This window comes from Gambusia affinis, linkage group LG23, assembly GCF_019740435.1.
Source record: "Gambusia affinis linkage group LG23, SWU_Gaff_1.0, whole genome shotgun sequence".
Classification (NCBI taxonomy): domain Eukaryota; kingdom Metazoa; phylum Chordata; class Actinopteri; order Cyprinodontiformes; family Poeciliidae; genus Gambusia; species Gambusia affinis.
The window spans coordinates 8882944-8895348 of NC_057890.1; the positions used below are offsets into that span (position 1 = coordinate 8882944).

The 12405-nt window shown below is 38.1% G+C and overlaps 1 protein-coding gene across 1 annotated transcript in view; it reads left to right on the plus strand.

Annotated features, from left to right (window-relative positions):
• Positions 1-2372: 2372 nt before the first annotated feature.
• tfec (transcription factor EC) overlaps positions 2373-12405 on the plus strand; it is a 43989-nt gene continuing 33956 nt past the window's right edge. The window contains exons 1-2 of the mRNA XM_044108875.1: positions 2373-2501; positions 10333-10525. Coding sequence (XP_043964810.1) covers positions 10355-10525 — 171 coding nt within the window. The 5' untranslated portion in view covers positions 2373-2501; positions 10333-10354. The remainder of the gene's footprint in view (positions 2502-10332; positions 10526-12405) is intronic.

The following is a 12405-nucleotide window of genomic DNA, read 5'->3' on the forward strand; positions in this document are numbered from 1 at the left end:
CCTAAAAAAATCAAATCCCGTGTCAAACCGTGATCAAACAATCCCCAATGTTTGCCTCACTGTTCTTGGCTTCTCTCTCCTTTTAGGAGTTTACGATCAAGTCTAATGCTGAGTGTCGGCTGGGGCCGTTCACTTATACACACACGACTGTATGATGAACATGAAGTCTAACTTGATTGGAGAGAGAAATCCATATGTCACAAGTAAATCACAGTAAAGGCTGTACCTGCAGGATGTGATATAATAAAATAGAGTAGCAGTTTATAAATCAGACAAGACTGACATTTTTGAAGTTTGTCATTTATGGATGTAGAACTAAATCAAGCGGTGATCCTGTTTCACTTTTGAATGTTGTTTGTTTGTTCAGGCTTGTGCTTTAGCTTCTGTTTTAGGTAGAGAAGAACTTCAGAATAAAAATGATTTTAAACTTACATTGCCACTAAATTAGTTAGGGCAATGTTAATGGAGTCATAGTGTGCATGTTGCCAAAGTTAGTCTTATGGAACCTTTCATTAACTTCATAGGCTTCCACTGGGTTACATTTCTCTACCACAACAGAGAAACTTCTTTATTCTACTGATAATTAGGATTAACATTATTTCTTTTTTAACTTAATAGATCCAACTCAGTAGGAATACATCCGTATAGATGTTTGGAGTTATGTGCATGAATTTCTCTGGATGCACATGTAGGCGTGGTCTTGCCCGTTAACCCAAGAGCCTCCTCCCTTCAGATGCAGTGCAATTTTTTTTTTTTTTTTTTGGGCTTGATTAACCACTTACTACAGTCTCTTAGACACAAGATTGCAGGGAAAAAGCATGTAATGAAGTGCTTTTGAATTTGCATTCGCAAGAGCCTTTGCAGATGCCTTGATTTGGCTCTCCCCTCGCTGTTTGTTCTCAGTCAAGAGACGTCTGCTATTTTAACGGTAAATCGCACCAAGTGTCCATCCAGCCTCCTCCATATTGCTCCCTCATCAACGTAACTGTCGTGAATAAACACAATCAACATGCATCTGAAGGAGAATTTGGAGGCCCTTTTTTCCCCTCGCTGATGGCTTGTTCACCATCGTCATTATGCAGACAAGCTTGACCGCGAAGCGCCACGTCGGAGCCCTCTTCCCCTTCGCGTCGAAATTTCCAAAAACACTCGTCTGTTTTGTTCTTCTTACACATCGAACGGCGCTGCTCGGTTATGGACAAACTGTCTCAAGGATTTGGAGATAGCAACAGGCTGTCTGCTCTTCAAAGTCAAGTCTTTGTTTTCAGTACTGAACTGCCTCTGTGAATTTTGTCACATTTTGTAACGTCACAAAGGCAAACTTTAATTGATATTAATGGGATTCTATGCAACTGATAAAATCTCATTGAGAAGTAAAGGTTATGTTACATTATATATATATAAAAAATTAAAACTGTGATCTGTTGACAGCAATAGTATCAGCGATGAAATTCATGAATCTGCATCTTACGGGGGCTGCAGGATTAGCTAGCAGATTAGCACAAGCCAAGTAGGCAACATAGCAACAGTGTAGTCAGTTATGACTGAACTTGAGGTTTTTGGCCTAAAGGCAAAATGCTGTGTAGTTGAACTTGCAACCCTCAATATAACTCCTGGTGGCGGCAGCATCATGTCCTGGGAATCACTTTCTTCAAAGTTGGAGGTAAATCCTTAGCTGTAAAAGACAAGAAAATAACTCTAAGTAGTCCGCCACAGGTAAAATTGATTTACATATATATTAAGACATACCCATGTTTTAGAATGACCAAGTCAAAGCCCCGAAATTGAATCAAAATGAGAATCTGTAGTGAGACTTAAAAATTGCTCTTCATAGACCAGCTCCATCCAACCTAGAGTTTCAGCTATTTTTCAAAGGAAAATGAGGAACATTTTCCATAGAAATGGGTGTTGATTGCAGCAAACGGTGTTATATTGACAGCCATGTAAACATTTTTGATACCTGATAATATGTGGAAAATCATAAGGAATATAAATGTCAAAAATAGCAAAGTGCAGGTGTAAGTTATGTTATCAGTTGCTGTGTCTGTTGTGATTTAGTAGGCAAGTACCTTAGCTATGTTGAGAATTTCCAGAAACGAAAACAAAGTAAAACTAACAATGGAAAGTCAGAACAAACAGAAAGATTGGAAAGACATTATTTTTCTCTCACAGTAACTTGTTCAATTACGACTAAAATGGTCAACAATAGTTATTGAGCCACACGATGAATCATTTGCCAGAATCTGTGCTAATTTCTGCTTCGGGAATGAGGGGTACTGACATAAAAGCTTCCCTTTGCACCCCGCTCCATGGCACTGGAGAAAAAGAGGAAACATAGTTCTGGTTTAAATCTGGGCCCCTTTCACTTGCTCATGCTTCTAAGAATGATTCAGACAGCAATAGGAGGCACTTAAATTTGGGTCATTTGAAGCTGGACTTGGAAACAGAAGAGAAGATAACGCATCGAAGGGCAGCTGCTTTCCACAGACTACAAACTCCAGGTAAAGTGAGAAAATTAAAATTTTTTGTTGAAATTTAAAAGCACAGTTTTTCAGGATTGAAGAACACTTTGAAACATATCTAATTTAGCTTTTTTTAAATTTATACAATATAACATTTTGCTATTTTGATAGTTGAGGTATTTTTAAACCAAAACATAAAACACCTGACAGTATTAATTGTAGATTCCAAGAGCTTTTTGTGCAGCATATATTGCATTTCTGCTATTCGTAGAGTAACACAAGTATAACAAGCTGATATCAATTTGTTATTAGTGCAGCTGTGGTGGTGACTGTACAGCTGTTGTCCAGTGATGTTGTAGTGATGGACCCAACAGCCTGCAGGATGCAGGCAGATTAACAATGAGATCAAACTTAAATAGCAGCCTGATAGCCAGTCTGCAATTGGTTACTTAACATACTTATGCTTGCCAGCTAAAATCTGACAATGCATCACCATATTTTATGAAAGGTGGCTCTCTTTCAGCTTCCACACGTGTTTATCATGATCGGAAATATTTCCAAACTGTCCAGGCTGTTTTGTCGCCTAAACAAGCAATAATGATACGTTGGAAAGTTTGTTTAGCAGTTCTGAAAGTGTAACTGTTTAAAACTTCTTGGTGTATCTTGACAACAGACCCCTGTCCATCCCATGCAATTTTTGCTTGAGGCTCCAAAATGCCCCAGAAAACACATCCTAAACATTAAAGTCATTTTGAAAGGAAACCATCACTGGCATAACCATAAATAGAAATTAAATAAAAACGCGTGTATTCTTAGTTAATGTCAAGTTGTACACAAGGAGAAATGGAAATAAGAGTCAATTAATAAATCTAATGTTTTTATGTAATCTTATTGAAGAGTAAATCTTTTTGTATTATCATTGTTTACATCCATAGAATATCTGCGTTCACAAAAGTCTAATAAATTATAATAATTATGACCTACATGTGAAAGATTTTTTTTTTTTTGCACATAAAATGTGATGCAACTGCCTTTCTCAAACACGCTGCTCATGGCATCTCAGGGCCTCATGTGTGTCCTCATTTAACTTTCTGATTGTGCCGAATGTTTGTCTGAGTACAGCTTGATCAGAATGACACAGCAGGAAAACTTCCCTCATGAGGGAACTTCCTTATTTCTTTAGTCATCTGATTTTATTTACAATATATTAAGAAAATTTTTAACTTCTCTAAAATTGCATCACGGGGATGTTTTTTTTTTTCCTTATTACTTTGGAGTCGTGCGTGTGCAAAATCTGAGCAATGTGGGGAAAACCGCATGGACAACTGATTTGGCAGTCAATGGAGGACACAAAACGACTCATGAGACAATGACTCACAGCAGAATTTTGATAACCAATCAAATGTTAATTAATACTGGAAAGCACAAATATGTCCTAAACAATATTCTTGTACTCAGTTGCTAGACGTTTTGTATAAAGTATGCATTTTTGCACCAGGAACTTCCTTTGAGATGCGAGGATTTCTCTTTGTTGCCGTGTGGAGGCGCAGCTTCCGAGAGGTGTGCAGCACAGTGTGGGCATTCAGCGTGGGGTGCAAAGTTCTGCAAAGCTCAGGCGGATTGCAAAACCCAGTACTGCTCTGACATTAAGGGCAGTGCACTGGACACTTAAAGAGTTGTGCAATTCTCAGACACCCCTTCTGTGTGAATCATCACACATCACTTTGGAGAGTATATCCAAAATGTCTCAAAACCATTTTGTTTTCTATTCATTGTTTGTGTGGGCATCTGTTTCATGAGGAAGGTGGAGATGTGATTTTTTTTTTCTCCCTGCCTTCCTCCGAGAGGAAGAGGAGTGAATAGCACCCTCTTGTGGATGGACTGGAGATGTCAATGGCATTTCGATTTACATTTGGCCCACACACGTTAGGGTACAAATGTGAGCATGTTTTATTCAATTTGATCTCATTGATTTATTTGTTCACAAAACACAATCTTAAGTCAGTTGATGTCTAATCTGCAACTTAACTTTTTATTCATAAGTTGGGGGGGGGGGGACAAGAAATAATGCAGATAAAAGGTTTTTGCAATGAAAGACAATGATGTGGTGAGCAAATCAAATAACGAATGTAAAGAAAACTGTTACTAAATATAAAAAGATGAAGTGATAATTCAAAACTGACTGTACTTAATAAAACTGCCTACTTCACAATAATTACCACCCCTGTTTATTAAATTCAATTCAACAATACTTTATTGATTCCAAGCAGGAATTAAATGTTTTCTTTACAACTTTTAGAACTTTTTCTAAGTTGAAAACATCTTTACAGCTCCTGTGGCATATGATATATTACTCTCCTATAATATTTCACAAAGTAGGGGCAGAAAGAAACAAAAGCTCTTTGCACAATCTCCTTACATCATCCAGAGGCTTAGAGTCTTCTATCTCCTCCTCTCTTCAGTTCAAAATTAAAGTTTAAATACAGAAAATGGGTATTGGGAGCATTGAGACATGTTTTTTTTTTAAATTATTACTATTATTTTTTGACAAATATTCTTAACTTACTTAATTGTTAAAAAAGCGATTTTTCTTTTTTAAATAACGCAACAAGGATGAAGCGCAACTAAGCTACACAAGTTCAAAACTGCTGCTCCTTAGACGACCTAAACTGTGTGATTAGTGATCGAGACCGAATCGGCAGCATGTCTGAGCCCCTCATCATTATCTCGGCCCAGTGATTCAAGTCTTGAGCACCGAGAACAAAACTCTCGCGGGAGGCTCCGGTTCCTGACACGGCAGGTCACTGGGAGGAACAATAAGAGCGCATTAGAGGTTTTTAAAAAGGCAAATAAATACTTGACAGACCAGCAACAAAAGAGCGCTGCAGATGAGAGAGAGAGAAGGAGAGAGAAAGCAGCCTTGATGAAAATAAAACAGCGGAGCGCAAAGGGGAGGCAGGGGCCGAGCGGATTGGAGGTGATGATGAGTGAAGGGCTGTACAAAGTGGAACATCTTCAGGAAAGGTTTTAATGAGACAAGCATCAGCATGTGTGTGTGTGTGTGTGTCTAGAAATTCTCTGCAAAAACACTCGGAATGTTTTGCCTCCAAGTGCATGTGTGAGGATTTGCAAAAAAGTGTGAAGAGACAGAGAGACGAGATGATGCAAGTGTTAATCAGAAGATGATTACTCATAAATACAATACAAGGTAGTGTCATATTCCAAATAACGGCAGTGGCTCCTCAAACTGGGTCACTGTGTTTTAACACATACCTTTTTGCACAGTTTTTCAAATGCCAGTCTTGAATTTTGTTTAGTTTTATCAGGATTTAATGTGACAAACACACGGGATATCTAGTTTTTAAAACATTTTTACAAAAGTTATGGTTTGTGTTCATTCATTTACTAACACCTGATCCCACTCTGAAACGTGGTGGCAGGGGGCATCATGCTGTGGGTGGATGGTCAGAGTGGTTGAGATAATAGATGAAGAAAAATTCAAGGGAATCCTGGAAGAAAACTTATTAGAAGCTCCTGAAGTCTGAATATGAAGTGAAGGTTCATTCTGTGGAAAGATGACGACCCATCTGCACGTTTCAATCTGTTGGTGCAGCATTTGTTCAGAGTCCATTTACTTGGCTTTGTGACTCTTTGTGACCAATGTCTAAAATCAGCAGGAAAATCTAGCAGAGAGCTGCAGATGCTCCTGCGCTGCTTGCATGAAACACTCCTATGTTTTCTGCTAAAATTATCGGCAAAGAGGTTTTCCAGGCTTGTCTTTCCCATGAAGCCAGCTGTGCTTGTAATGAAAATAAATACATACATATCTTATCTACACGGTCAGTAGTGGCTGTGTGATGTGAAGGTGAACGGTCGTGATGTAGATATTGTGTTCATCTCTGCAGCTTCAGCTTTGGCCTCTAACATTCCCATTGTTTTTAGATTATTAAGCATCGTCTTAAATACATAAAAAATTTACTGGTCAAACATCGTCTTGGTATAGCCATATCTTAAGTCAACAGTAAACTCTGAGCGTGACGAGAAAGTTTACCTCACAAACAAAAAATAAAGTACGCTATTCCATACACTCCAGAGTGTCCAGTAAATGTTCTGGATTGTGCTGCCACCAGTGCAGAGCTTGCTCAACATTGGCAACAGATTAGTGAGGTTGCATTGTGAAATAAATAGTCTTCACATGAGCCATCTTTCTTTTCAGCAGTATTTTGTTGCAGTTTTCCCACAGTGAATCACTGTGCATGTTAGAAAGATAAAACTTGCACCGCAGCCAATCTTTTCTGATATTACAGCAGAAAAAATAAATAAGAAAAAAACTTCAGCAAACATGGAGTCAAAAGCTTCCAATTCACAGCATCTGTAATCAATTTAGAAAATTTTAAGCATGAATTAAAAGACGGTTTAGGTAGATTTTGAAAATAGAAAACACAAAGCAAACAACAACAAAATCTCTTATTTCAGATCGCCAGTATATTATTTATGTCCTCAATCATTGGCTCTGGAAACACAGATACACATTTCTACAAACTATTCATGTTATTTACCTCATTTATCAATATGTTTAATAACTGCTTACACACCACCGGTGAGAAGTGGAAGGCAATCACGTTATTGCCTTGCATTTGCAACCTTCCAGTTGCAATGGCTGGAAGGTTGAATCAAATTGAATCTAAGCAAATCGGATCTAATCTAATTGTACATTATGTGAATTAAAGTAATGTTCTTGTTTTCATTGTGAAATTGAACGATCGCAGTATTTAGATTGAGACTTTTTACACCTCTTCACCAGCTTACCAAGAGTGTCAAAAACCGTGTTGGCAGCTTATTTTTAAAATACATAAATTAAGAATAATTACACATAAACCACCTGGTCACCTGCCGGGCCTGCAGCCGAATGGAAAAGAAAAGGCAGCGCAACACTGTTGTTTGTATGCCCCCCCAGGGCTTTGTGTATTTTGTAGGCTGCATCTACACAACAGCAGGGAGCCTTTAGCCTTTTTAGTTGACTCCCAGCTGGAAATAAAGCAAGTGAGGCAGACTCAAGCAGGGTTAACTGCTGTCGAACAACCGTGAGATCATACGGTTAGAGGTCTCATGAGAGAGACATCACAGCACAGCTATTTACAGCATTACATGGTCATTTAACGTGTGATCAATAATGAGCTAATTAAGACTGAAAAGGGAGCGCCTGATATTCTCAAAGTTTTCTGGAAGGTTTAATGAAGTCGAGAACGACAGTTATATCTTCTTAATTTCTCTTTTAAAAAAAGGAGCTTAACATTTCCTATGATCAGATTTTGAACAAAAGTTATCAATGTGAGTTTGAGCGCGACACTTGATTGCATTAAAACCACAAACTAACATATTTTTGGGAGATTTTGGATGGAACTACACAAAGTAGTGCATACATTTGAAGAGCGAGAGTAAAGGGACTAAAGGTTTTTTTTACCATTTTTGCCAATAAAATTCACTGCAATCTATTATCGAATTCAAATGGCAGCTAATTGCTAATTAGAAAATGCCTGTTCTACAAAGGCCTCAGAAGTTTGTTAAAGAATACTAGTGAACAAACAGCATCACAAAGCCCACGGAAAACAGCAGGTAGGGCTGGGATACATTTTATGAAAGGTTTGAAGCTAAGTTGTCTTCTAAATCAGCATTTGCACACCAGCCAACCATCCATCCAAATTGACAGTCAAGTCGTGGAAAGTGTTAATCAACAACAGCCAAGAGGTCCATTGTTACGCCGCTTCATTTGGCTAGGAAACAATAAAACACACACGCATACACAAAAAAGATAAAAAAAATTGTGCAATAATGAGCGATTTTACTGGCAGTCATCAATTTAATCTTAATCGACACTTGTTGGGCAGCCGAGGAGGAGGGGCATCACAGAAAGAAACCTTATGGGCCAACAGAGAAGCCCTCAAATGTCAGACAATGGCTCAGGCTCAGTCCGCACAGACCAGCGACTTGTTCAGAGATGACAATTTCTGCCGGAATGCAGCTAGGTGGACAAAACCCTTTCTCTGCTCTGACAAGAGCCGGCTTTCACGTAACGTTCGCCACCTACGCAGTTTTACACAGTGCACAGAACCACTCGGACAGATTCCGCGTTCGAGGTATTTTGCCAGCTTGGCGAAAGAATAAAGGCAATTAAACCCCGTTCGCACCATGCTTGGACAGCCATATGTCATGCCAATTAACCTCCCACGTCAAGAGGAAGAGGGGGAAAGAAGGCAGACACACCGAGATTATATCACATGCAGTCTTCTACTTTCTCACCCTACGATCTTTTTTCTCTACCGCCGTTCCCTCAACTTTGCTTTGCAAACGCTTGGGTCTATTTTGATGAATTCTAATCCAGCGGCAGTGACAGCTAATTTGTTCTCAGATGATGTATTTCATATATATATATGTATACATATATAGATGTAAAGATATACATTTTCTATCCTATTTCCCTTGTGACAATCTGCCTCAGACAGCTTCTCAGTTTCTAATGTCTTCTTGGGAACTCCAGCTTTGATTTCCAGTTAACCTTTCCTCTAAAATTTTATTTTAAATCTAAATGTTTTGACCATCAAACAGATGCTAATGTCAAACAAAAATAACTCGAGTAAAATTAGGGAAAATCTGTGAGTTCACCTGAAGAGGGGATGGATCACAATCTGATGGACAGTAATATTTTGCAAGGTACAGGGGCTAAATGTTACCAAGGATTGCTCAAAACAAATTTATTAGTTTAAGGACGCAAACACTTAAGTAAGCAAGTTATTTCACTTCCTTTTTTATATTTATCTGCTCATTTATACAAGATGTCTGTTCCATAAAATGTGAAAATAGTTTGAAAATGATCTGCCATGGTTTCAGAAATGAAATTCTAATGTTTTTGAATGTATGTCATGTATTAACCATTTTGTGTCACAAAATCATTCTTCAAATCGGTAAAATTTAAGTGAAGGGGCCTTGTTTTCCAATTCTTTTGGGAATTATTTTCTTTTTGCTACGATAGTAAAATGCATCATGGTTCCTAACATTTTCTATGTTTTTGGTTCAGAAAATGTTTTTTTTGTCCGTTTCTGAACTTTACTTGAAAGCCCTTGGTGTATTCAGTCAAGTTTAAACTCAATTTACATCCACGTCTGTAGTTCAAATACATGTGTGCAAACAATAATATTGGCTGCACTTTGAACACCAATGCCTTAAGGGGAAAATGTATAAAATTTTACACAGCAAATTCTAAATCAAATATGGTCTTTCAATCAATTTCACAAATAAACACACACCACAAGAAATATTTGTAAAAGTTCGGTATGTCATGGAAGACGAGTTTCTCATCAGAAAGTAAAAAATAAACAATGACCAGGGAGCAAAAATTAAGCAAACTAACTGGAGGTACATGTAGTGTAGTGGGAAGAGTTGTCAGCTTTGAAAGTTGTGGGTTTGATTCCAGCTTCCTCCTGTTGAATCTCGAGGTTTCCCTGGGGGGGTAAGGTCCTTGAATTCACATCTTCACCTCAGCGCACCAATACGTATGTGTGGGTGTGATTGGGTGAACGTGTCTCCAGTATAAAGGGCTTTGAATGGTTAATGTCACTTGAAAACCAATTCACCGTTTACAGTACATTTACAACTGTAGTAGCAATTCTGATGAACAGAAATAAGCAACAATAAAAAAAAGACCCACTCCCATTGGTTTATGTCCCCTCATGCCATTGTCTGCTAACTTTGTTATTCACCAAGTTCCAGCCCATAACCCACTTCAGACTATGATTTAATAAGCATAATACAACTATTTCGTTACATAATTAGTTCAGTCACTGACTAATTGATATTTCCCCTTTCTGTTTAGACCCAGTTTTCCATTGCCAGAAATGTTTCAGTCTTGCTCCGGCCCAGACAGTCAGCGGGTGATGAGTGAGAGAGATGACCGTCAGATCTATCAAAGCGACGTCATCCATCGTTCTGGCTTCCAATATTCCTACAGCGGAGTCCAGACCGGACCACGAGCTCCTAACTGGTGGCCGTATAGCAACACATGGAAGGTAGGTGGTGACAACAGAAAACGGTACGAGAAGAACACTTGAGCAACACTGGAACCACATCAGGTCCAACGCTAAACATTGATATGAAGGAACTGACAAAATCAAAGATTTTATTCTGAAAAAAGAAAGAGTAAACTTGCAGCAATATCCAATCGAGAACAATGCCAGTCATCCAAACAACTTATCTGTAAGTGAGACATGATTGCAGTAGCGACATGTGCTTAAAACGTTATCTCAAAGTTTGCCGGCATTTAATACTAGTTATAGCTAGTATTTTACAGTGTATAATAGTCTTTCTGGGTGAAAACTGATCACTCTTTACAGTGATCAGTCAGAACCTCTGAAAAATAAATATTTTATTCAACACTCCCCGATTTCCAAACTGTTTTTAGGTACACATGTTCAGTAGCTGGTCGACACAAATACTGTAATGACTCAAAATGGGAACAATGTGGTGCATGTAGGAATCTAAACATGGTTCCAGCACAGCATCACAATGGAGACGGAAGGGGCTCTGTGTGACTCTGATGGTTGTTGGCATTTAAAAACTACCAAAGGTGTTTCAGATGCTCCGGATGAACCATTTTTTAGGTGGCCTGAGAAAACATTCTCAAAGTGAAAGCTGCACAGATAAAAAAAATTCAGTTTTTTTGTGTCTATCCCAGATGATAGAAAGGCAGCAGTGGTTCACGGAAATGTGCAAGACAAAAATGACTCCAACTTACAAGTAAAAAGATATGCATAATTGACAAAAAAAAAAAAAAAGCAAGAAAAGCAATCTTTAAAAACATAGTTACCTGTTTTGTCATTTTAAAAGACAATTTCAATACATCTTCCAATCAGTGATCATTAAAATTTCCGAACCATATTTGTGTTTTTAAGTCATAAATTTGTGGTTGAACTGGATTTTATTTAGATGCATCACAACAGAGGGGTCTGGAAAAAAAATGCAACAGATTTCTATTTGCACCATTTCCAATTTAAATTCTCTTTGTTATGTTATGTTTATGTATTAATTTATTCGTCAGCTTTCCATCTTATCAAACTCTAAAAATTAATACATAATGTTATTTATTTCTACACACCTATTTTGAAACGTTATCCTTCCTGTGGTTCCGTCAGTCCCTTTGCATTAGAGGTGACATAAACAAGGGCGGCCTCTGTTAAAGTAGACCCCTGCCACTTAGACTTTGAAAAATGCACACAGCCCTTATTATGCAAGCTATCACCACAGGTGTATAATTACTGAATTGTAAGGTTTAAAAAAGAGGTTTCACAAGAGTAATTAAGCAGCTTTAGCATATGGAATAAATATAAAACCCAAGTAGGTCATAAACACAGAGGGACACCTCTAGCAAACCTCCTCCTGCCTGCTGCATATCAATAAAAGCATCACAATGTTGACTATTCATCACAACCTCTTCTGGATCTTTAAAAAAAAAAAAAAAGCGGGACTGTTGCAGATAAAAAGCATTAAATTTCCCTCCTAAATAAGCAATTTCTTTTGCCAAATTTTAATTATAGCTGGCTTGTAAACTTTGTGTGTGTGTTTTTTTTTTGTTTGTATTGCACAGAGATTACAGGCTTTATGCAGGAGTTAAAAAAAAAGACAAAGAAATACCATAACATGTTTTCTGGTGCGCTTTGATGCAAAAGTAAGACTGATTTTCTGATGTTTGCGATACAATGGGATTGCCAAATAGCTCCCAGACTGGCATTAGCCGTCTCCAGGCTGTAGGGTGGGAATTTCCAGGAGGGGCATATGAATCAGACTTTTAGAGGAGGAGAAACAGAAAACATCCCTATCTTAGATGGATAACTGGTGGACTTCAAAGCATTATTGCACTATGTTTTCCACTTCAGTAGGAGGCCTTTCATGC